Raw genomic sequence first — 26,397 nt, 5'->3', positions numbered from 1 at the left:
GGGCACCTATTTGCATGTTACCATAAAATTCTGATCAAGCACCCTCCCCTCTTGCATGCCGAAATTACTGGAAGAGTGAAGGAGGGCGCTTTCCCGAAATGGGACCAAAATTTAAGGTGACAAAATTTGTGCAAAAAAAAAAGTGTAACGCAGTGCACATGGATTTAACATTTAATTTTTTCCTGACCGAGACAATCGGGCTGAGAAGTGTGCGTTGAAACGTCGGCAAGCTGCTACGCAGTGTGTTCTCACTGCACTGTCGCCGTTGATGCAAATTGGCAAGCATGCCGCTGTTTTCACTCGGCATGCTGTTTAAACATGTTAGTGATTGTCTTTTTTCATTTCTTCACCAGCTCCCACCTAGAGAGCGGCGACTTGCTCTTTGGTTGCCCGCATTAAGTATGTCTCGCTCGCGGGGATTTCCTTACGCAGCGCCTTGGGGGGTGGGAGGGTGTACGCACCCTTTGGCTTCTGATGTTCCTGACAGTTGAAATTGGGTCCCAGAATGGCAGTGCTACCTGGATGAGGTGCATGCCAAAGGTAGGGAGCAGGGAGCTGCGGCGCGGGAGTGAGGGGGCGCTTTCCCAGAACGGCGTGGAAATGTGAAATTAGCTTTGAAGTTTGGGGGGGCGCTTGCTCGGAATTTTACAGTAAGTAAAGTTTCTGGTCGCGTTCAGTGAATGGTTTTAATGCTAGTCCATGTCATATTACACTTCTTTAGGAATAATGTAAATATGTCTTCAGTGAGCAATTAAGCTGCTCATAGCATGTGTTTGGTATTATGAGTAAGATGCCACAGTATGTTTCTTGTATCATGGGTCACTTTTTGTATTGTGAGTCCTGTGCGTTGTGCCAATAAAGAATAGTGTAAGTCTGAATGCATACTTTGTGCATGCTTATGCATTCTTGTTGTCGCTTTACTTCAGCTCAGGGGCAAATGTTTGCCCTAAAAGGGTTTTTTTTCTTCACTACCAGCTCGGAAGAGGAGGCAGTATGTACTTAGTCTTTGCTTAGCTCACGTCATGAGGTTAGTGCACTGCGCTGTCTTTTTTGTGCAAGGCCAGAGACAAAACGTTTTGCTCTCTTTAACATGGTTTTTACTAATTTATTTGCCGCATCCAAAACCACCACTACCCATTCTGTTTGGGCTTGTAGCGAGAATGAAGATGGGACATTTGGATGTTCTTGCAGGAACTACGGTTCTTCAGCTAGTGGCCACTGACCCAGATGGTCCAGATGGCAACATCAGCTACTACATTGACTCTGGTGCTCGAGACAACTTTGTTTTGAACAAGCTGACAGGGATACTCAGCACGTCGTCAAATGCAAATTTGGACAGGGAGCTCAATGGAGATTCGTATCACATTTTGGTGAGCCTTCCAAGGATGGCTTTTTACCTGCTTGCTGTTTCGTCATAGTGCACATAGCTGCAGCAGTGAATGAAATTCTGCTAATTCAGGGGAAGCTTTTCACCCGTTCGTAGATTTAGAAGGTGTACTAGTGCACGGCAGTGCATGCAGGATTAAGCACTTTTGTGTTTTCTGTGCACTTTTGTGTTTTCTGTGCATGCCCTTGTTTGCTGGGAATGGCTTATGAGAATACCTGCATATTTTCATCTGCAGAGCAGAAATATATATGAAACAAGAAAGAGTTAAATAATATACTGGAATGTGCTACCTATGGTATATCTTAAGTAGAAGCAAACACAGTGGCTAAAAAAGGAAAACCAGAATAATTTGACCATCTTAGTTCTGCATTCTAAAGGCTTCTTCAGTCAGACTTTGACTCTTCAATGTACATGCGAAAGGGTTCAGTAGCCCAATTTTTTTTTACTGAACATACCCCTAGTTACGTTGAGCTAAAGAAATCCAGCAGTTGATATCCCTCCAAGTGTTGCCTGAGAGTGCTAAATTATAGAGTGCCAGGACAAAAGAAAGAAAGGCTCATCACTTTTTGCTGGTTAACCAAAATTACTGATTTTTGAAATCATATGAGGTTTACATGCTAGTCGTTATTGTCATTTGTTTTGTATTTTCATTTTTATTGCATCACTCTCATTGAGTCACAAATAACGAAAACATGGCATTAGTTCAGTGCAGCAGTGCATTTGTGCCGTATATTACAAAGGGAAGATATTTGTTTATCAGCCCCGCCCTGGTGGCGCAGTGGCTATGGCGCTCTACTACTGGAGGCGAAAAGGTAAAAAGCAAGGTGCCCGTTTGCTGTGCGATGTCAGTGCACGTTAAAGAACCCCAGGTGGTGGAAATTTCTGGAGCACTCCACTATGGCGTCTCTCATAGCCTGAGTTGCTTTGGGACGTTAAACCCCACAAACTAAACCAAACCTTTTTTTGTTTATCTAGGTGTATGCTGTGGATGGGGGCGCAGTACCACAGAAGGCCTTCACCACGGTGACAGTCTCTGTTCAAGATGTTAACAACAAGCCACCTGTTTTTGCAAAGGACAGTTATGTACACTGGGTCACTGAGAGTAAGTTACGTTACTTTCTGGGAAATATGCAATGTTGCTTTAAAGTATGCTTTTTGAGAAAGTTTGTTCGAATTTGTAACGAAAGTAAGCTTTAGCCCTATTGTGTCAATATTATCTGCATATGATTGCTAATGAGGTGAGTGAGCCAAAGTAGCTTGGATTTTTCCTTACCAAGAGCAGCGTAAATATGTTGTTATGGATATAAACAATGTAATCATTTTATGGCTTGAAAGAGAATTGGCTAGAAACTAGTACCCTTGAGGATATGAATCATCAACAAACACTCTTTGGTGGACTATTTATCAGTGTTATCTGAAAACTTTTGAGAAGTGTTAAAAAGAAGGACCAGCAAGCCTAGACATTTATGTGTAGAAGCTAGTTGACCCTGTTGTGATGTGGTGTCAGTTTCATTTCTCAGTGGTACATTTTTCTTTTTCTTTTTTTTTTTGCCAGAGATAAAACCAACATGGTATTTCTTGTTTACATACGAACTGCCTTAAATAAAAAAAAAATTGCATTGTTGAAAATTATGACAGAGCACTAAAGACTCAAAGAGCATCCAAGTGGCAATTATAACTCAAGAACAACACTTTTGTGTTGAGCCTGCCATGAACTGCTGAAGGCTTCAACTCACTTCAACTAAACTCATTTTAGGGTGCAAAATATTTTTTTAAAGTCACTTATTTGAAGTACATATGCGTAGAGTTTGAGAAAAAGTGGTATGTCAGTATAAATCGAATTATGCTTTCAGTGTCTTGGCATTTGTTCTGAATGAAGGCAAAAATATTTCACAGCTATGTGTCTAACAGTTTTTTTTTTTATTTTTCTCTGTGCCAGGGGCCTCAATGATTTTAGCTTTGAAATGCCAGAGGATTTTCAAAAGATGCTCAGGAACCCTGTGTGCTTTGGGTTCTGTTCCTCTTTACACCTGCATGCAAAAAGCAAAACAAAAAAAAACATGCAGATGCATTACTAATCGAAGAATTCCCAAATTCAATTAGTAACGACTATCTTGTAGTGAAACACTTCGTAATAAACAATTACAGTACGATTAAAACTAAGGTGGGTGAGGAAAGGTCGTAGTTGAAGCATGCATGGAACTAGGTGCCTGGGGAACCTAGAGAGCAGTTCAAGGAGCCCAGTTTCAGAACCCCTGTTTTATACTGTGTATCTCTATACGTTAAAAACGGGCAGCATCCTGTGCCATATATGTACTTAAATATTTTAACGCTAAGAATAGCCTTGTAAATAAAAAAATATGAATAGTCTTGTAGTAAAGTGTAAGAAACAGGCACTTACTTGGTCACATTGTGCAGATTTATGATTTGAAGAAAACAGTTATCTTGAGTAACTGCTCAGAGAGCACCTTTGCTGTGGAAGTTTTGAAGTGCGAACATAGTTTACTATGTTTGAAATTAAATAAAAAGTTGAAAGTTCACACTGCATTCATTATGTCAGCTCTATGGCAATTTAACTTTATTTGCATGGCTTTCAAGTGCTTTTGGACATGCATCGCAGTCCTGAAACATACAATCACTGTTATATTTCGGCAGAAAAAAAAACAATATTTGTGTTTCCTTTTCTACTAACGGTAAGAAATAAAACATTGACAGAAGAGAACTGCAAGGCGAACCTTTGAAGTACACTGAGCTGACAGAGGGCCCTGTTTTCTTGTTTTTCTTTCTTCAGGCTTGCCAGTTGGGCGTGAGGTGTTGAATGTGACTGCTGTTGATCCTGATGTTGGGGCGAAGGTGCGGTATGACATTGAGGAGCCTATCATAGCAAGGGACAAGACTGGATCCTTGGTCACTTCAACTATCACTTATAACTATAAGGTCAGTATATCATTCATTTACAGCAACAAGTGGGTGTGCAGTTATGTTGCTTAATACATGATTTTTTTTTAAGTGCGTTAGCTCTTACTACTTACATTTCCCAGTTTCTTGTCTGGTTCTCCAGTTTCTCTCAGATTCAAGATGGCGTCCAAGTCAGTGATGAGAAAGAGAGAGAAAGCCTCTCTCTCTCCTGGCACAAAGCTGGCACAAAGAAGGCATGCATGCCCTTGTTCACCTTTGACACAGAGCCATACAAATTGACCGAGGACACATATTAAAGCAAAATAAGTCCAGCTGATGTGCGGCTGTAGTATTTGTAAATTTCATAAATACTGAATCAAGAATGTTTGAGAAAAAAAACAAGGGGCATTACTTTTTGGACGCCGATCGTAGGAGTAAAAAGCCACTCCTCACACTCTAGTTTAATTTCACTGACAAAGCAGTCCTTGCATTAAATTCCGGCTGGAGTATATCCAGGTAGGTATGGTGACCTTATGAGCCATCCGGAGCATGCTGCGCATTATAAAACATCACGAACACATGCTTTCTTGCTGTTTTGTTGCCTATAGGGGAGACAAAGTGGCCCAGGGGGCGCTGCGCCACTCTGTGCATCAGCGCCCTCTGTGCATCAGCGCCCTCTGTGGAGACCTCGGCAAAACCTCCACACAGTGCGGCTGCGTCGTCTGCTTCGCGCTACATTGAAACCCGTGTTGTTGTCTGCTTCGCGCTGCATTCCAGCGCATGTTTACGCGCGCGTGTTTGTTGCTCTCCTCCTCGGGCTGCATTCTGGCCACCGTCACATTTCAACAAAGGGGGCAAAAAATAATAAAAAAAGAACTGGAATGAAAAAAAATGACGGCGCGCTTTTTCGTAAAACTTGTGTGGTAAACGGTAACGGGGTGGTTGCCGGCCTTTTTTTTTTTAAGTATCTTGTACCGCTCCTATCTTGCACCGCTGTTTGTTCCTGGTGGTGCCGCAGTGGTCATCGCAGATCTGAGTCGGCCTCAAACAGATATGTCAATCCTTCTACCCTCATACGCATTCCTGCTTCGGGATCTCAAAACTGCGCACTCGCTAGAGGAGATAACTGAAGTATGGATTGCTCAAAGTAGAACTAAGAAGACAAAGGTTTCCGTGGAGAGATGTCCTCATCTGCATTGAAAGTCATCAAGTATTTCGTTGCTGTTCACCTCATGGAGAGAGAAAAACTGCCACAGGAATGGCATGCCTAGGCTTCTGGTGAATGACCCAGGTCGTTAGGAACCAGTGATCGTTAAAGGTAAATAGGTCATTGAGTTTGGACAGCAGTGCTGCAGCAGCGAACTTCCCCTGGCCGCTGCTCGCAAAAACCAAAAGGTTGCTTTTGTGTTGTATTTTGTGCCATTGTAAGGAAAACGCCGAAAAAGCGCCGAAGACAGGCACAGCGACGCCGGTAGCATCCTGTGTAGCTGTCACCCTGCTGAAGCGAATGGGTCATCGTAGGTGACGTTTAGTTTCGTTGACTTCGACGGGGGGTTGACTAAAACATCTGTCCCCAAAGGGTTGAATGGGCCCTTTGCAAGTGAGCGATCACAAAGGGAAAGGACGCTCTCCAACCAGTGCCTGGAGCACTCGTCGCTGTGTACATGTGTATCAATGATTCTCCACGAGAAGGCTGGACCCTTCATTCTCTGAACAGCATGGACAGAGACATCGGGGCTTCCACATTATTCTTTACTTTCCCACACCTTAACAACACAAGAGGTGCGCGATCGGTTTCCTCAATATACCTGTCGTTCTGCCTTCAAGTAGCGAATCTGCATTCATGCTCTTTTTTTTTTTTTTTTATGTCTCAGAGCCTGCCAGCAAGTGCTCTTTGAAAACAATGTTCACGGCGATCGTTTTTCAGGACTTGAAGTGGCGCACAGTAATTTCTCGTTTTCGAAAGCACCGATAAAAAAAAACGTTTCCAACAGGGAACCGAAAAAAGCAGAAATGAGAAACTCCACTGGCGAAGAACGCCGGCTTTGCGCTTTTCTGTTTCCCTTCCTCCTCATTCTCCTGCTCCACGTGCGCGAGCGGCTGCACATGGCACGCGTTCCCGCTCGAGTGGGCTGCACAGATTCCACAGACAGTCGTGCGCTGCGCGGCCACGGCTGTGCTTAGGTTTTGTAGTTTCTCTCAGCTCCACCAGGAACCGAGCACTGGCGTTGCGGAGCAAACTCCAGCTTGGGTTCCCTATAAATTGGCAGTGCTAAAGATAATGCACTTCAGTTCAGTGTGTTGGATACGGAAAATTTAAAATTGAATAATGATTACTTATTGCCCATGCTTTTCCTATTTTTCCAGAATGCGTTCCGCATAAATGGAGTGACAGGCCAGATAACAGTCAACAGCCCTTTGGATTACAATGCAGCTTCAGTCATTACATTCAATGTGGCTGCTGTTGATCAAAATGGTGCTCTTCAGCCCCAGAAGACAACAGGTGGGCATAAGCATTTGCGATATAGATTTAGGAATGGGAACTTGGTTGTACTTTAAGCAGTTTCCTTTCTAGTCCTTTTTTCCTGCTTAAAACACAGCAGCGAAATTCAGGGCTTCATGCTTTCCTGCTGAGAAACCATAGCATTCCGGTTGAGTTGAACTTCTACTATTGATTTGCTTTTGCGGAATTTTTAATTCCTTTGCTTTCCCTGAAGTGCATAAGTTACAAGCTACTGTTTACATTTTTTCATTTTCTGTTTATGTACTTGAGATCTATTAAAAAAGGCATTTTTAGTTTACCCATGATGTACTATACCCAAGCCGGTATAGAGACAAACATTCTACAAACAAACAATGCAGCTTCACTGGGGGATCTCAGTGCATTAAACTGGCCTTTCAATTTATTTGTGATAGAAATAAACATTCGAGCCTGAAATTTGAAAGCTGTAGAACTTTTTGCGCTGGGTCCAGTAGCCACTGTATAAATGTGGCTGACATGTATGGTACCAGCCCTTTGGGTCACTCATCTTCTAGTTGAGAATGTTGTTGGATGCCATTCCTTTTTGTTTGTTCACATACTGAGGGTAGTTCATAGATAAGTTAAATCTGTAACTTGAACTTCCTGTCATTGCTGATGCATTCTGGAGGAGATGAGTGCTTTATGTCATGTTTTTGTCATTATTTTGCAGTGGAGGTTACTATTTACATCCAAGCACACAGCGAGAGCAATCCAATTTTTGCCCCACCATGGACTCCGGCCAACCCGAAAATTGAGATAACCGTCCCTGAGGAGTCAACAGTTGGTTCCACTATATTCACAGTCACAGCTCGTGATCCATTGACACACGCTGCTGTCACAAACTTTGCAAAGATTCCCGAGTCAGACCAAGGAAGCTTCTTTTCTGTTAGCCCCATTTCTGGTGAGAGAATCTCTTCTATAAAAAGCTCATTTTTGTTCGCTGTTTGACGAAACAAATGCTTTTACTTGGCAGCATGAAAGGGCTCATGTTGGGTTTAACAGTAAGGCATATATGTAATAGCAAAAATCTTCTCATGTATTTTTCAAGCTTCTTATATTTGAAATCAAGATAGAAAGCTTGTCTAGTTGGTGTGTCGTGATTAATTAAAGACTAGCAGCGCATGTAACACAGACATAGACTTAGAAGAAGACAGGACGAGTGTTCGTCCTGTCTGCTACCTAGCTCACCATTCTGAATAATGATATTTGCTCTGTTTGTCAAGGACCATGAAAAAAACAAAAAACAGTTTCAATAGGAAGAGTGCTAAATGTAGGTCAAGCACCGCCGTGGTGGCTCGGTGGATACGACGCTCTACTGCTGAGTCCAAGGACGTTGGATTCAATCATGGCCACGGCTTACTGATGGAAGCAGAAAGCAAGGTGCCTGTGTATCGTGCGATGTCAGGGCACGTGAAGGAGTGCATGGTGGTTGAAATTTCCGGGGCCCTTCACTACGGCATCTCCCATAGCCCAAGTCGCGTTGGGATGCAAAACCCTCTAAGCCAAACCAAATTTCTCTCAAAGAAGTCATTGTTCTCTGCAGCACACTTCCAGAAATAGCTGAAAATTTGCAACGTACACATTTGTGTTCATAGGTGTTGAAATGGATGTTCAGATCATATATGATCTTCAGTCGTCAAGTTCCCATGTTTGTACTGAAAAAAAAAATAATAAAGAGACAATTCATGAATATTTTCTGGGCTGGGGACTTCTTCAGGCTTTGCCTCTGAACTTTTTTTTTTTTTTTTCTTACTGTGAAATTTTCAGGTGCTGTGACACTTAACCAGAGGCTTGATTATGAAGAACTGCCAGAAAAAGTATTAGCATTTGATGTGAAAGCTATCATTGGTCAAGACAAAAACAACCAGAAGTCATCGATAGCTACGGTGATCATTAATGTGCAAGACATAAATGACAACAGTCCAGTTTTCTCGCAGAATGTAAGTTCTTTGTTGCGACGGCATTAGTATTTTCCTTCTGCTGTAATCTTTTTATCAGCTGGTTGTTGTGAATGAGCTAACAACCTTTTTTTTTTTTTCTAGTCATATGTAACGATGGTGTCGGAGGCTACTCAGTACCCTCACACCATCCTGCTCATAACAGCAACTGATAAGGACACACAGCAAGGCTATGGCGTCGTGAGGTATTTTGTCTCTGGAGAAGGGTCAGATGTGTTCAGCATCAATGAAACAACGGTATGCAATATATATGTATCTATGCATGCATGAATGCTCACTCAAAAGCTGTAATTATGGGTGTCTGTGGTGAAAACAATAAAAAAAGGTTTTGTGTGCTTTCAGTTGCGGAGCCGTGCGATCATATGCTTCTCCACCTTTGAACATTGTTTTACCAGACATGTGGAAATCATTGTGAAATTGGTGTAGGGAGTAATTGAGCTTGAGAGTAGGGAAACGCAGTCATGAGTGCAGTTGAAATATGAAGTAAAGAGACCGAACATTCCCCAAAACATGTCATAAGATTGGGGTGGAAAGGAAAAGATCTTGCCTTAAATTGTGTACTAGGTAGAGTGTTCCAGTATCCAAGAAATGATGATTTACAATTTTAATCTTTTTCAATGAAAAGGACATAAAACAAACTGAAAGTGCCGTCTTGTGACAAAACGCTGCCATTATTGTTATAGTCTACTGCATGACCACATCTTGGAAAAATATAACTTTTTCTTAGGTGCACAGTGTTCATTCTTTTTTTTCCAGAAGTGCTCGTTATATTTTATTGTATTTTTCATTCTCTGCAGTGCAGCCTTCAATATGAAGCAGTGCTCCTTTCGCAATGCTGATGATGTGCTTTTAGCTTTTATTGCTAGGCATCGCAAAATTGTTTTGAATTTCTTGCGTGAACCGGTAACCATGGTGAACTAAAACTTTCGTTGACAATGCATATTCCCATGCTGTAACAGCCCTGAGTATGGAAACTGCCACAAATGCTACCCTTTACTAAAAATGCCTAATTACTCTCTGGCGGATGAGGTTTATATTAATTTTTGGCTCACCACTTTCGTCAGTATGAAGTGAGCAACGTGCATGCTCATCATGATTTCCAGCATCAGACTCCATAAAAACTGGCTCATGCTCTGGTCGAAAAATTCTCAGAAAAATTTTTCTACCGTTTTTCTAGGGAAGTTTCTGGAAAAGACCACCTGAGGCAGCAAGCTGTCTAGTGTAGTGAAAAAAAAAAGGGGGGGGTTGCCTAAAACTTAGTTTTCGGTCTCTTTAAGTTTAGGTGCAGTCCTCGCTCCTAAAGGAATTGGTACACCAAGCTTTTATTTACATATTTTCACCTTAGATTTATGCTTAAGATGTTAATCAATATGGATCACCAGATGAAATTCTTCTACACTTTTAATAATTTATCATTGAATTTCTTCTCCTGTACAGTTGTGGTTTTATAGCAGGACAAAGCTTGCATTGCATTGTCACACGTGATTGTGAGAACACGTGAGGCAGACAAAAGCTGCAATACAATAGCTCTTTGTATTGTCCCCCTCATTTCAACTTCTGGAGCAATGGATTAAACGTTGAAGTTGGCGTGAAATAAAATGACAAAGCAGCTTCTGTATGCCTGATATAATCTTATCTCACCTGTGACGTTGCAGTCATCGCTTGGCAGTGTGAAATTGCTAATAAAAGTACAGATTAAAAAAGAAAATTTAATTACAAATAATTTATTGGAAAGAAAAAATTAAAAAAAAAATGTGATGATTAAGACCTGCTTCCGTGCACTGTATTGGTCACTAAAGTTTAAGTTAGACACCAGCTTGGAAGCTCTGAGCACATTATCCAGATAGCCACTCTGTTTGAAAAACTGTAGTGCAGCTTCACGTGCCTAGTTATCTATGTATGATATTCTTTATGGCGTTTCGTGGGTAGACGACCTAACTCCTTGGATTTTCCTCATTCCACCATCCCATGAAGGATTCGGGTGGTAGCATTTGAATTAGGCTCCTTACATAGTGGTTGAATTCCGATCGCAAAACCAGAGATCTGCGATAGAGCATCCAGATCTGTTGGAGAGCATTCCGGCTCTGCATTTGGAACACTTGTGCTCCAATCGGAGCAAGTAGATGGCGCTCGCAAACTGATGGAGGAAAAACCTGTCATCCCTTGTGCTTGCCTGTGTTCCATGCACTTCATGTACACATGTGGTCTGTTTTAAAACGTCTAATGGATTTGCGTTGCTCCCGCTGCTTCTTGAGATGATGTTGACATCAGCAGTTTATGTGATTATTTCATTCATGTTCGCACAGCCGAATGTGAGTGCGCAGGATAAGAGTTCTCAGCACTTTTTTAAGGCGAAAGCATTTAATGCCTGATCGTTGTCGACAGAAGTTGTCAGCAGAGGTGTCACGCTTTCGAGAGCGAGAGTTAAAAATAAATTAATATACCTTGCCTCTACCTGGCATCGAACCTCCATCCCTTGGATCCCCAGCCCAGCGCTTTACCAATTGCGCCACGCCCCGGATCGTGAAGCGCTCTTCATAATTCCCCTTGTCTACCTGGAGGATGATAGCGGGATTCCGTGAGTGACAGATACTGTGCCTTTCCTTTTCTGTAAACGAATTATAGAACGCCGGTGAACTTTTATGCCTTCAATGAAATGCTGGTTGTGTTCAACAAGGGGCGCACAATGTACCGTCGCGACAGGTCATGAGACGCCACCAGGCGATTCATACATATACGAAGCTGACCCCACCGGGCGTCCAATCCAGGCGTTCGTGCGGTGCCTTTCATTTGCCGCTGCCTTGAATGCCACACCACACGGCAAACAGAAGCAGACCCAGATGTCTAGAAGGCGTTAGTATAGTAGGCATCAGCGGCGTTTGAAATTAATTTACAGAATAGAAAAGGCGCAGTAGTATCTGTCACAATTCTTCGCGGACACATGTACCATGCTGTAAAGGAAGGGAGAAAGGTGGGCGTGAAAGAAGAGAGGGAGATAGAGATGCCGTAGGGGAGGGCTATGATCCACCGCACTATATTGACCTTCGCCTCATCACATTTTAATAGTCCAAAGTGCCCTCTAGAATTTTTTTAATAAAATAAAGTCGCGGTGCAAAGTTCTCAGTCTCCCAAACAGAGCAGTAATTGAATGTCTTCGAGTTTATGAAAGAAGCACATTAGTTTTGCAGTCGCTATCTGAGCTGAGGCTGCTCTCCAACTTGCTGTCCTCAAGAGCGAGTGTTAATTCGTGATGGGCATTGGCATCCATAGCAGTGGTAAGTACTGATCGTCTGCTGCAAAATACAGAGGGCAGAGCCGGTGTGGCGGAGATGACAAGTGGCCAGAAATGGAGAGCGCTGCTGAAGGAATGGGTCACGCAAACTTCCGGCCAGCTCCACCGATTACAGTAGAACAGTGTTGACTTCTCCACCTTGGTCACTGTATGGAGAAACTGTGGCTCGGCGATTGTTTCCAAACTGTGTTTGGAAGTTGTGATCCATGGCTCTGCAATTAGAATTCACCATAACTCAAGATGCAGAGAGGATCCTTTTCGTAGCCATTCATGTTGCATGGGAAATGATGAGGGACATCTAATCGGGGTCTTTGCTGTTCAAAGCATGAAACCAGAAAAGAAAAGGGCCACTAGTCACTAATTTATACTTTTACGCTGCCTTCCTCCGGCATCCTGAGCCCAAAATGCAGAAAATAAATGTCGGGTTGGTACAGTAGAGATTTTCTTGCAATCACCATTCATATCGAGACAAAAATGCTGTGGTCTCAATGAACTCTGTGCATTTTGCCTCTCCATTCTGTGAACGAGTTCCCTCATGAACAAAGTGGGAATATATTGAAAAAGTTTGGTCTCCAGAAAAATCATTCATAATTCAAGCTGTCTGTATTAACGTAGTAATAAGGCGTAGCTGTACTGTAATAATATGATACTACAGTGTAAGTGCATGATATTGCCATTTCAGAGGTCTCTGGCCTGTTGGCTGGCACATCGATACGAGATCTGTTTATCGAATATGGTCGGCGTTTGCTATATTTCTTGCCTTTCTTTTTTAATATTGACTCTTTGTTGACCTGAGTTGTATTTACTTAAAGAAGAGCTGTGTCAAGTACCCTTACTGACATCAATTGTAGAAAGCTTCTTGGATAATAGTAATATGCCTTATAGAGGTAAACCCATCAAGAAAATGTGCCAGTGTATGTCCTACTGAATATGCTGCCAACGTGCAGGGAGCCCTGGGGATCCAAGAAGGTGCAGTTCTTGACAGGGAAAGACAGCCGCTATACAACCTGCAGGTGACTGCAGTTGACAACCCAGGTGCACCTTCAAACCAGCGGAGGACATCAGTTCTGGTGAGTGATCTTCTGCCCTTTGACACTGTGCATACTGTTTATGTGTATACTCAAAATTTTATCTGTAGGAGGTATCAGCCAAGTAGGCAGGTTCTGTTTGCAACTGCAGAAATTAAACGTTAGCGTTGTTACCCACATCTCTGCTGAGTTATTTGCCATCATGGTTATTAATGCATAGCAGACAGTGGATAAAATGAGTCTTTTCAGTCCAGGGTTCTATAATCCTGGGTGCCGCCCGCAGCCACCTGTAGTGTTCACTACATTTTCGATCGGGCAAGAGCATGTGCGTTGATTTTATTTGCATGAAAATGGGGCGTTGATCATTGAATGCTTACTTACCAGCTCGACAACTAATGCCAGCATGTATTGCTAGCGTGCATGGCTTTAAAACATGAGGATTGTTCATTGAGAGTGATGTGCTTCTTTGTGACAGCATCCAGCTGCACACTTGCTCTCCTTCAGCTCAAACTTAAAGCCTCACATCAATTCATTTGGCTGGAAATAATTTGATCACCCCTTTCTACAACCCCACTTAAATTTGTGTGATTTTCGTTTCTTTCTGCATATCAGAAAGTTGGTCTTTTGCCTTATAGTGCAATTTTGGCTTTCACCATAGGTGGCACTGTACTACAATGCAGGGCTGTAACATATTGTGCTGTAATACAAAAAATGACCTATCGGGGGCGGTGACTATGTACAAAAACTGGGCTGTATTGTTCAGTATAATTAAAACTAATTTGGATTATTATTTAAAGCCATTTGAAACTCAAATTTCTGGCATTTATAAAATTTCTCACCCTTCTTTGCTTGTTTTGTATGTTGCTTATGCTATGTTCATTTTTTGTTTACTGTGCCTATCAAGATGGTTAATTCTTTCTGTCTACTAGTATACTTGAATACGGATGAGCTCACTGTGGTTTCAATGGTGGCTTCATTGGTAGATAAAGCGTAGAATGGTGTGAACTATAGTGAACTAAAATATATTCTAGTTCACTATAGTGTGAACCTATGGGATTTTCTTCATTGCACGAGAGCTCTCGCTTTTCTGCTCAAGCTTGTTTGGGAAGTTCTTATGCTTCATCGGAATACAAATTCAGGATGAAACTTGAGGCAGGAGATGATTTTCAACTTTTTTCTTATTGTTTTGTAGGCGTTTGTTACTGAACTGCATTACAGTGAGCATATGCAGTGATAATATTACTGCTGTTGAGTGTTGTTAAGGGAGTACAGACATGTAACTTTTCGTTGCAAGATTTCTTCTTGTTAATGATGTGAAGGGCGTTACTGTGTATGAATCACCATGTGATGTGTACCTATGGCAGCTAAATAATTTATGATTGAATTTTTTCTCGCACTTGTTTCGGTTCTAGTTTCAACAGCCAAGTAATGACTACAATATCAAAGTTCAATACAAGTCACATAAGGGATGATAAAACTGCAATATAATGGATCGTTTTCATGCGCTAAGGTGCTAAAGCTAGCCTATCTCAAAAGCCGGAATTGCAACAAGTGAGGAAGCAATAATTGTATCACAAATTCTTCATCCTTCATGTGACCTATTGGAACTTGGGTGTCATATTTATTGCTCAGCTGTTGAAAGTGAAACCTAGAGAGGTGAGAGAAGAAACCTGATTATAAATGATTTAGCTGTCATAGGCGAATGCCACATGGTGATTCATGCATAATAATGTGCTTCACATAATTAACAAGAAGAAAACATGCAGCCAAAGTTTAGTGTCTATAGTCTTTAAAGTTATGCGCATCTGTATTCAATATATTTGTCCTAATTGTTGCAGTAGTTTGAGTAATTTTTTACTATTTGGATACCACAGCTGAGAGGAAACAAAGGCTAAGAAAAGACAGACAGATGAAGTAAATGTTGCTATTTCTTTATTCTTCTTTGTATTGGTTTCTGCTCTGCGCATTTTAAAAAATGCGCCAACTAGCTCAGCTATCCATAATTTTATTTTTGTATTTAGTTCCTTGTTTTCTTACTCATTTGCTCATTTTTGTTACAGAAGCGACAGGTTATAGTAGAAGCCTTCAGAACAGTGCATTTCAAAATGTTAAGGAGAGAAGACAAAACAGTTGTAGAAATGGAGTGAAGCAAGCATACTACATTGCAGTTGACAGAAAAGTTTTAAAATGTTGGTGCTATACACTCCAGCTTTATTTTCACATTGCCGAAGAAGCACACACTGAAGCAATGTGTGCTTCTTCTACTCTCCAACTGCCCTGTCACTAATCACTGCTTTATGTGTTAATATGTTCTTTGAAAAGGTGGTGATCAAAATCCAGGATGAGAATGACAATGCACCAGAGTTCACCCAGTCGGGCTACACGGCTGTTGTACCAGAAAACGTTCCGACGGGCTTTAGTATTCTGACTGTGAGGGCCAGTGACAAAGATGCTGGCTCTAACTCTGAAATTAGCTACTCCTTTGTGGACGAACCTGAAATGGGAACCATCAGTAAGTTAAAATATTTTAACCACTTGTTTTCATTGTGTATTGATCTCTAGCCACTTTGTGTAAATGCAAGACGAGGTTAGTTTTGAAACTTGTGGTGGTCCAAGTAGATTGGTTCATTTATTATTAGTGGCCTGAATCTCCTTTGGATCACTATTCATAAAACGTTTCTGATTTCTAATACTATGTGTTTTAATGGGAAGTTTTTTGTCAAGCCTTTCTTTAAGGCACCTACGCACACTACAAATAGATTTATTTAAATTCATTTAAGTTCATTTGTAAAAATTTAGTTCTAGCTTAAAAGATCAGAATTTCTGTATATCAGACCTAGCTGGCTACTCAGTAAAAATTACAGCAGGTCACTGCAGAAAACTAAATGTGTTGGAACTATGAATGCAGTGGCGCAATGGTGTCTGTAGAATTTAGCACCATGTTTGTGAGCTTTGAGGTATTAATTTGTGAGCTTAGGACACGGGGCTCGATCTCATAGCCAAGAGCTGTTGGTTTAAATAAGCTTTCTTAGCGCCCGTAAAGCAGTTGACAACATTTAAGCCGTGACAAGCATAAACTCGAAGCTGAGCATAAATGGCATGAGTATGTCATGCTCTCTATTACGCAAGAGTTAAAGGGGCTGGGACACCCAACTTTGAGGCTATGAAAAGTGCGTTATAGGCTTCCTTTGCACACGTGCTCACCTGAAGCCCAGTATTGGACACAAAGAATGCTTAAAATGTATTGTAATTCTGCTGTCAAGACTTGTTAAGTTCTTTTTCTTATGATCGATAGCCATCGCTAGTGTGATACTTACTGACATTTGGGAATGATATCAGCTAATACCAGTGATATCACATCATAGTAATGTGACTTGTAAACAGCATGTGCATTATCGGACAGGCGCTGCAATAGTAAAGTAATCGGCAGACACTGTCACTGACACACCTGCATCAAGGTCTAAGCGAAACCTTTATGCCAGTGAGACAACTTTTTCTTGCCCTCATGTTATCTGCACTACAAATAAGTGAAACGAGGACTGCATTTTATTTAACTCTCAGACACTCAGCGATAAACACTGAATTGTAGTCGAGTACCATTTTGCGACAAGTAAGCCCGGGAAGTCCCTTCATGTGTGAGGCTCTTGGAAAGAAGTTCACAAGTTTAAGTAAATGCAAATGGTCATTGAGTATAGTTCTGATAGCAATGATCTAAAATTGATGATTACTTTCATCTTAAAGGGGCAGCCTGCTGACTGAGACGAGCATAAAAGATATTGTGTTTTTCTGGCGGACCTCATGGTTTAAGCAATAATTTATATTTTAAACTGGCCCTGAAAGTCAAACCTGAGAGGGTGGGTATTGCCGTGCTCTGTTCTCTCGTTGCAGCCGACATGGTAGCCGCCTGAAGTGTCTGAAGTGAATATACCACGTTTCTTGACTGTGCCACGGCATCACACGAACAATTATTCTTGTTCATATCAATGCAAGGCAGCCTACTTCTCACTCTTTCAATAAATAACAGCTACATTTATTGCTTAATCTTGCTTAATCTGCTTTTAAAATGTTTTCGAAAAGAAATCACACAACCGAAGACACCACTATACAGTAAAAGCTCGTTAATTCGAACTTCACGGGACCGGGAAAAAAGTTCGAATTATCCGATGTTCGAATTATCGAATGGCCTCGAAAAAACTGACCAAAACCGTTTGCACTACGGTAAATGTACCCTATTTAGTCGCGTAACGAACTCGCTCGCATAATGAACCCACCCAGCCCCGATTTCTGCCTACGAATCTGGAAAAAAAAAATAATAATAATAAAGGCGTCAGTCGTTAGCGCGTCCCTGTTTCGCGCCTTCACGGTCCACAACACATTTTCTGGCAGTGCGCCAAGATGCTGCGCGGCGATAACGGCGTGTTTATCTTTTCACTTTAGCTCAGGCAGGGGGGAGGAAAGCGAACTTCGCAAAGTGCCAGCGCTTATCCGGTTGTGCAAGCCTCCTTTTCAGTATGTTCGCTTTATCATGCTATGAGCGACTTGGGCGGGCGGCGCCATCTACTGCCACTCCAATCATCGGAGCGAACGGTGCTAAAAGCTGGCGTCATGATCGCGGCTGACTCACGTGCTTCCGTTGACGACTGATGGGTGAAAGGATGGATGGCTATCGCAAAAAAAAAAAAAGAAAAAAAAAGTTTAACCCATAGTGCCCGTCCGAGATCATAGACAAAAAAGGGTTGGAATTAACGAGTATTTAGTTGCGAGCTACGGAGGTTGCACAGAAGAGAGAGCAGGCAGCCGCCGCCGCGCGGCATGCACTGACCTTGCCGCGGCCGCGTCCCCTCCCTTCAACGCCGCCGGCCGCCACGCCGGTCATGGCGCCATTTAAGTTTTACCCACTCTTCCATGGTTTTACCTGGTTCCATCTTCTGTCCCCGTTTTGGACGTGCGCAGCCTCTAATTATGCCTACCGATCGCGGAGGTGTTTCTTTATCTTTTTTTTTTTTTTTTTTTTTTTTTCCGCGTGATGTGCGCCAAGCCGCCCCAGACGCGGCGGCGCGTAGTTCGAATTAGTGTAGTTCGAATTACACGAAAATTCGAATTATCGAGGTTCGAATTAACGAGCTTTCACTTACTTGCAGCAGCACTGCCGTCGGAACTGCTGCTACAAGCAGGAACGGTTGTTAGTATCTGTGATAGAGATTAGCAGTTTTCTATAGTTCATTTATCCATTTTTTTCAATTTGAAACTAGCTTGGTACTCTCAGTTATAGTTTTAACGCAGTCTGTGTATCTTGGTTAATGTCATGCTCGGTATTGCCATTGCATGCCACCAAGGTGTCATGTGTAATGTGGCAGCCTTTGTGTGGCAACCCTGGCTGCCAGGGCTGATTTATCTATAAAATTGCATAGAGTTACTGTACTAACTGTACATCATGTCTCCGATTGTCACAGTTAGGCAGACACCGTATGTCATAGAGAAAAAGAGACTACTGTTTTCAAAAATTAAGTTTTTATTTTATGGAGATGAGACAGCGTTGTATCCCCTCTCTCTTTTGCCTCGTGTTAGTGTTGTTTTTAGCCACAAGATCATGCACCAGCCAGCCCAATTTTCCACCCTGTTGAAGTTTTAAATTCTGCTACATTTCTCACTGCCATAGCCAGCGAGTATTTTTAAGTTTGTGAAAGGAGCTTTCGATTGATGTGTCATATGTGACAAGATCAGCTTACTGAAGTGCCCTCACCTATGGGTAGCCGATACAGACAACAGCAATAAACGTTCACCAGATTGTTAAAAGATAACTGGAATGTCCAGCCCCTACCTGCAGGCAAGGTGTAGACATCATACTCTGATTTTTATGCAAACTACAGTACACGACGTTCACTGACGTGAGCAAAGGGCATTTTTAAGTTTTTTTCATGTGATCAGTAATGTAAACATACGGGTGCAGGCAGAGACACAAGTAAAAAAAAAAAAAGGAACAGCTGTTAGCTTCTAACATTATTTCTTGTTGCTTAGTTGAAATTATGAGCTGTGGTATATGCCTACAGGTAGTGACATTAGTTTGCTTCCGTAAGGACAAACAACACTTCTTTGCTTCTGATAGAAAAGGCATGATTCCACTTTCTACAGATTCATGCTTTGTTTACTAATGTCTCCATCTGTGCAGAGTCAGCCCTCACTTTGCATTGATTTTGATTGAAATTCAGTTTGCTTTTAAAAGTGCATTATTTTGTATGACTATGCACACTTGGATGCTTTTGTGAGCGAATTTAGTTTTTGCTTGGGCTTTGACTTCTTTGTTTCTAGATGCTTTTTCACAGATGCTAAAAGTGCTAGAAAAAAGGAACTGCCACTGAATTACAGCCAGGGATAGAAATGCTAAAGAATTTGAAAGAAGAGACAGAAATAATGCTTGCTTTTAGAAACAGGTTTTGTTTTCAGTGTTAGTTTTCGACTGCAGTTAGCTTCCAGAAGACCTCTTAGCTTATCTGCATGAAGCCTCGATCACCTTTCAAAGTCACTGGAAAGTTGATAGCTGAAGACTGCACCAATTATATTGGAAGGAGAGTCTGCATGGATCATGGAAGACATGTTTGAACACAAATGCGCAGATTTGGCTGACAGCAATCCGTTGATTTCAACGTCAGTGCTTTGTCAATCTGTAATTCAGGCATTGCATCGAGAGGCTCTGTCCAAAAAATATCTGGCCACAGTCTCAGAAAAGATTTATTGCAGATATGCATGCCATTTCCAGTGCTTCTGCCACACATGGTACACCTCCTACTAGCCTGAAAATGGAATATCCTTTAGACGCTACATCACAGCTTCTTGCACTCTTTCAAGCATCTATAACCAATGTCCCTATGTAGGGAGGCCATTCTGCACTTTGTCCCCTCCACAAATTTTTGGATCAACTTTTTTTTTTTTTTTATTACACAAGCTTGCCATAAGGTATATTATAAAAACCCGTGTAAATTATTTTCTGTTAGGAACCAGAGAAGGCCCCTGCTCTTATTGTTGTCGGTGAGCCATTTGGAAAAGTCCTCTTCCCTTGTAGCGGTTAGTCCCACTTCCTGCAGAATCTTTATCCTTGATGCCCTTGTCCCTGCACAAGTCCACAGCAGGCGGCGAATATCTACTTTTCTGCAGCTGGTGGGGAACACTTCGGGCATGTGGTGGGTCCGATGTCTTCTTCAGATTCCTATCGGCACATTAGCGACGGGGTAAGGGCCGCCCCAGCTCTTATTCTTCTAAGGGGAGCCTCCTCCAATCTCGTTAAGTTTTTAGGGAGGGGGAAAGTGCACGGGGGAATGAGAGCATGTGTACTTTTCCTTAAAGAGGATGCTAAGATGAAAATAGCAGAGCGGGCATCAAAAGGGAGCCTGGTGGGGGGTACATTAGTGTTTGGAACTTCGTGTGTGAGGTGGTCAACTTTTTTCTGCTCAGCGTTCTGAGCATCGTCTTACGTCCAGTGTATCTGGATGCGTATCTTTGTTTTTTTATTGAGTGCATGGATTTCCTTAGTTGCACATAGCGTCTTTGTCACTTTCTTCAGTTGTTTTACGGTGGCTAAGGTGTCTGTATAGATGTGGGCTTCTGTTATGGAATCTATTTTATTTATGGCCTCCATAGCATCGCGGATTGCATATAGTTCTATCACAAGTGGGTCCGGGTATTCTGATACATTTCATTATGTACTTTTAGTTCACTGTGTGTTGGGCTAGTAGCTGCTATTCTACCACCATTTTCTATACTTGATGCATCCATATATGAAATGCAGCTGCGTGGAAGTACATCAACCAGAGGTCAAGATGCCAGGTTTTCTTTACGACGAAGCCGAGTAGTCTTGTTTGTCGTAATAGTCGTGAATTCCCATGGAGAGGAGTCAGTCATTGTTTGTTGTTTGCACTGTCACTTCGTCATAAAAGGATGCTATGGGCATAACATACTTTCGCTTCATATTCCTTGTTCCCTCTCGTTCAATTAATTCTGTCAATGTATTCAGCTGTGCAAATTCTTGGAGAATAGGGATAGGGGCAAGTTTTGGTAAGACCGTGATTGTGCGCATTGTGTTTCTATTTATTGTTTCTAATTCTGCCCACTGCCACCTCGTGAGTCTTTGGCATTGGGCCTGGTATAGTATCTTCGCTGTAACACCGATTGAACAAGACGCCTTGCCATGTCTGCTCAAGCTCCTCCTCCCCTAGACGAAATGCATTTTATCAAGTTTAAGGAAGTCGCAGCTGCCTTTTTCACCTTATGGAGCCATTGTGTTCCTTTGCTGGATTTGTGAATTTCTAGGCCAAGAACTCTCAACTCGTTCACCTCTTGCAATGCCTGATTTCCAACCTTCTATTGTCATTTTATGTGTGGCCTGAACTTGAAAAAGAGTCTCCTTATGTGCGGTAATGCGAAAGCACACAGGGGCATCTTGCGTTGGCTTTGGTTGGCTTGTTATGTGGATTCTGGATTGCATTGTTGGCTATGACTTGGATTAAGGCTATGACTAATGTCGGAAGACATTATGCAGCGTCATTAAGGTATCATAAATAATTAATCATGACTGGATTTGGATTATGTTGGATTGGCTTTGGATCTGGCATTTGGTCATGCATTCCACAGACATTTACTTCCTGCGGACGCCACTCATGAGCCAAGAAAGGCTTTCGCCTTAAAAAATTATATGTGATACAGAGAAGCTGTATGAAATTTTTACTTACGAGCCAAGTGTATGTACATAAACGTGACGGTTTTCTAGTCACTCTCAGTAGAAGTCTGTAGCAGTGTTGAAAATATTTCTGTATTTTTTTTTCTGCAGCACTGTTTGCAATCAACGACAAGAGTGGCATCATTACAGTGATTCAGCCACTTTCTGGGAGGGGGCGCTCAGAGCCGTACTTCTTGACAGTGAGAGCTACAGATGGTGGCTCTCCATCACTCCATACAGATGTCAAGATACTCATCATAATTGGGGATGTGTCTTCAAATGATGGCATACCACGCTTCATTCGGCCCAGAATGGGTGAGGTAGCCTACGTGCATGAGGTGAGCTCCAGGCCAGCAGCCAGCTCTATATAATTTTGCAGAGTCATTGAACAGATTTCTTACTTTTGTGCATGAAACTTTGGCGGTGTATTCCATTGATCTGGACACGTTGACTGAAAAAGAAGTCTGCCTTTCTGTCTGCAGAATGGCAGATTGATTTCATAAGGCTCAAAAACTCTTATGTATTTGTCTACTGCCATGTACCATCCTGTTGTGCATATAGCAGGTTAATTTCAGAAGTTTAATTGCATTTGAGGCTGCACAGAATTAGTACGCATTCTCTTTTATCTTTGAAAGTAGTCTAAATAAACAAACTTTTCTTGGTCATATGATTTTGTTTTCGTATTACAGAATGTTTCCATTGGAGCTTCAGTGTTCCAAGTCCAGGCTGTTGACCCAGATAGTGCTCTGTCTTCAAATGGCCAGGTTGCATATAAATTTCTTGATAAACACAGTGCTGTTGGAGAAGACCTGGAGTTTGAGATAGACCCCGGATCTGGTCTTGTGAGCACCACAGCTGTTTTGGATCGAGAGAAGCGGGACAACTACACGGTTTGCATGCAGTTCCATTTCCTTTGGCTCTAGTGTATAATTTTATTTTTAACTGAGTGTTAGCTTGTTTACTGCTTTCGTTGTTGACACAGGGTTAGTACCACCTTTTAGTCTAAGTGTTCTTCACATCGGCGGACACACTGCAGATATTGTGTCTACTGTTTTAATGAGTTTTTTTTGCTGATGTAAAGCAAGGATGTTTTATAAGAAATTCAGTGTACTTAATAACGGGATTTATACTACTCTCAAAGAGGGGGTGGAGAGGATACACCAGCACTGCAGAGTGTCACCTCATTCAATTTTGTGCCCTTTCAAAGCAGTTTCTCATTTTGTCATTCATTTTTGTCTTAATCGGTCAGTATTATGCAAGATCATTTATTTTAAACTCTAATACCGCAATGCCTTTTCCTTAGTTGTTGACCCCTATCATTAGGCTTTTTCTTGCTTGCTGCTTTGTCTGTAGCTTCATGTCAAGCCTTTTTGTTAGGTTAGCCTCCAAGTGTCAACCCCATGGGTGGGTAGGGGCAGGGTATGACTAGTTCAGGCTTTACTTTTGAAAGGTATGAAGCTGATGTTTTTTACAATCAGGGAGTGACTGCCATATGTGTGTTAGTAGCTAAGCCACTCTCATTTTCTTCTTTCTTTTGCTTTCTTTCTTTTGATGAACTGATTTGTTATTTGCAATACCAGGTATCCTCTGTGTGCAAATTCTATCACTTGAGCATGAGGTCTGTCTGAGAGGATTAGTAGGGTTTCTCTTAAGATGACATTGTTGTCTGTGGATGTCAGATCCTGACGAATATTTGGGTGAGAGGCTTAAGAGCAAGTGTTCTCCGCATTTTGTCTCGTGCCTTCTTATTTTCTTCCCAAGGGGCCCTCTTCAGCTGCTGCATCAGCATGTCGTCATTGCAAGCCTTTCTGACTTCAGTCATTGTCATGGCTTTGGGTGCAGCTGAAATGCTAATGAAAAGTGCATACTTTACAGTGGCACAACCTTGTATGGTTTCTAGGCTGGCATCTTGGGCATATCTTAACAAATGAGTCTGCCAGCTTCTCTATTCCAGATATATGTGTTTCACTTTACAGTCATACCGTTGGAGTCATAAGTTTAGGCACTCTAATCTGGTCGATAGTTTTGCACTCAAGTTTTGAAGGATGGAGATGAGTGGTTTGTGGTTTGTCTCAATTATAAAGGCTCTTCCAGCTAGGCATACTGTAAAATGTTTTATCACTAACACTATCGTCAGCATTTCCTTGTCTGTTTCTGAGGATAGCACCTCTGTGTAAATGTCAAAGCTCAAGTACAGTATGCAAGGATGCTAGGCTTTTCTCCTTTACTGTCCTGTATAGGCATTGCACCTATCCCTTCTGGTCTTGCATCTGTGATGAGGCTAGTTTCTTAGCCATCATAGTAGTAGTCAAACGAGTGGCTGGCAATCAATTTTTAACATCATCCTATGCTCCTTGCTTTTTTGCTGGTGAATTGAAATTTGTTCTTTTCTCGAGTAAGCACACAAAATGGTATGAGAATATGAGCCAAGTGCGGGATGAATCAGCTACAGTAGTTTGCCATGCCCAACAAGCTTTGAACTTTGAAGGATTCTTTGGATGAATCATGCTCTTGACTGCCTCCACCTTGTCACAATCTGCTGTGGTGCCTGACTCAGAGATTATGAAGAACTTTGCTCTTGTTGTCGCAGTTACGCACTTCACACTCCGGTCTCTTGGAATGCTCTTAGCTCAAAGTGAAGCCAGTGATCTTGTTCCTCACGAAAATGTCCAGACGCTAACATTTCAGTCCTTATGTTGATGATTTCCTCTTCATCAGGGAGACCTGATGGTGTCTGAAATTTTCTGCTGCCGCATTTACTTCAAACGGGAGTCCTTTGTGTCTTCTTAGTCCACAGTGCATAGTTAATGGGATCATCGGTATTGAGCAATGTCTCGTTAAGCTCTGGCTGGTGATAGCCCTCATTCTGATCCACCTTCAAGAAATACTTGGCTCCCTTGAGGATACTGGTGATATCTTTCATCATTGGCATAATGTATTTTCTTTTTTGAGGGCAACATTTGGCTCCCAGATATCCAAGCAAGCACACCCTAACTGCACCTGTGTCACTTTGTTTTGGGATAACCACTATTGGAAAAACTCACATGGTGAATCCTATTGATACCTCGATTATGTTGAGTTTTTCTAGTGTCTGGACCTCTTTCTTCACTTCCTTTTGTAATTTAAAAGGGACTCTTCTGTGTGGTCGGGTTACTGGTCTCACATTTTTCTTGATGTGGAGCTTTACTTGAAAGTTGTCCACTTTTCGCAATCTCTTGAAGAAGTTTGGAAGTACTACTTTCTTAATGTCTACACGATGGTTATTGGAAACTCCATTCAGGGCTTGCATGAAACCCAGGTCACTTGCTATTTTGGAGCTCAGTAAAGGTGTATTTGCTGCTTTGATGACATAGACATTTATTTGTACCTCCTCTCTGGCTTCTGTCTTCGTTCTGAACACTTCCAACACTGGAAGGGCTTCGCTCTCTTTGTATGGCACGAGGTGTATGTTGTTCCTTGTAGGGCTGTTTTCAGAAGGTTTCAAAAGGGCGACATTCTCTTCTTCAGGAGGTCTGCTGTCTCTACTTTACTCCAGTTATTGGACTGTTTGCACTCGTGTCTCTCTCTCTGAGCAAGGTGATTTTCTTTGCTGGAGTTGTGGCAGGTGGATCCCCATTCTGGACACTGCTCTTTTCTTCCAGCATGTGACCGCTGTGCTCCCCAGGACGAGCACTTCTTGTTCTGTGCGTTTTTTTTTTTCTTTCTGCTGGGTGTTGCTCCTTTGGGACTGGGATTACCTTGTTTACTGTCACTCTGGTATGTTTCTCGATATTGGCAGCTTGTCTTTCGGCATTCTTTAGTCTCTGTTGCTCACTTAGCAAGTGGTCCAGTGCTGTTTCTTGCACTCGAATTGTGATTCTTCTTAATCACTGTGATGCAGTGCCTTCTATAATTTGGGATAAAATTTCTGTGTCCAAGTTGCTGAATTTACACGTAGCTGCCAGCTGTCGTCAACATACATGGAACTGTTCGATTGTTTTCGTTTCCTTCTCCTTCACTTGGCAAAACACACAATGCTCTAGGGCTGCAAAATGATTCTTTAATCTTAAAACTGCAGATCTGTATGAAACACCCGTGTCTGAGAGCGTCTGGTAGATGTCATAGGCAGCTTCTTCCGCAAGATAAAACAACATCACTTTTTCTCTGTTTCCCTTGATGATGATGGCTGCACCCAGGTAATTCTCAAATCTGGCATGCCATCGCATTCGACACAGTAGCACTGATGTGAGGTCCGCGTGCGGTTTAGAAGCAGCAGTGTCCGTGATGCTCTGACCTGAGGAGCACAGACTTCTTTCCTCCTCCATCTTGGGTGTGGCCCAATGAAAATGCAGAGATAATTTTGGAGCAGACCCAGACGATTTTTGAACTTTTTAAATTGACTATCGCATGATATTTCATGGACCTCTCAGTCTTAGTTCTGATAATTAGATATTTAAAAATATTTAAGAACACAGTTATAAAACATCAAAGTCAGGAAACTGAAACAAAAGCTGGGTTTGGACCAAAGTGTAATGACGTTTTAAGTAAGTCGCAAAACCTCTCATGTGCAATTTGATTCACTAAACTTTTGACTTTGACAGCTTTGATCATTCTCTCTCAGAAG

At 42.0% G+C, this 26,397-nt stretch overlaps 1 protein-coding gene across 2 annotated transcripts in view; it reads left to right on the top strand.

Moving 5' to 3' along the window:
* Cad74A (cadherin 74A) overlaps positions 1-26,397 on the top strand; it is a 103,631-nt gene that overhangs the window by 22,186 nt on the left and 55,048 nt on the right. For both annotated transcript variants that reach the window (XM_084588977.1, XM_084588976.1), the window contains exons 18-28: positions 1,192-1,370; positions 2,363-2,489; positions 4,179-4,324; positions 6,653-6,788; positions 7,477-7,707; positions 8,574-8,746; positions 8,849-9,001; positions 13,004-13,126; positions 15,407-15,596; positions 21,906-22,132; positions 22,484-22,684. In XM_084588977.1, coding sequence (XP_084445103.1) covers positions 1,192-1,370; positions 2,363-2,489; positions 4,179-4,324; positions 6,653-6,788; positions 7,477-7,707; positions 8,574-8,746; positions 8,849-9,001; positions 13,004-13,126; positions 15,407-15,596; positions 21,906-22,132; positions 22,484-22,684 — 1,886 coding nt within the window. The remainder of the gene's footprint in view (positions 1-1,191; positions 1,371-2,362; positions 2,490-4,178; positions 4,325-6,652; positions 6,789-7,476; positions 7,708-8,573; positions 8,747-8,848; positions 9,002-13,003; positions 13,127-15,406; positions 15,597-21,905; positions 22,133-22,483; positions 22,685-26,397) is intronic.

Source organism: Amblyomma maculatum, chromosome 1, assembly GCF_055883805.1.
Source record: "Amblyomma maculatum isolate TAMU_Amacu chromosome 1, ASM5588380v1, whole genome shotgun sequence".
Lineage (NCBI taxonomy): Eukaryota > Metazoa > Arthropoda > Arachnida > Ixodida > Ixodidae > Amblyomma > Amblyomma maculatum.
The sequence above is the reverse complement of the archived record's forward strand: the minus strand, read 5'-3'. Positions and strand labels throughout refer to the sequence as shown.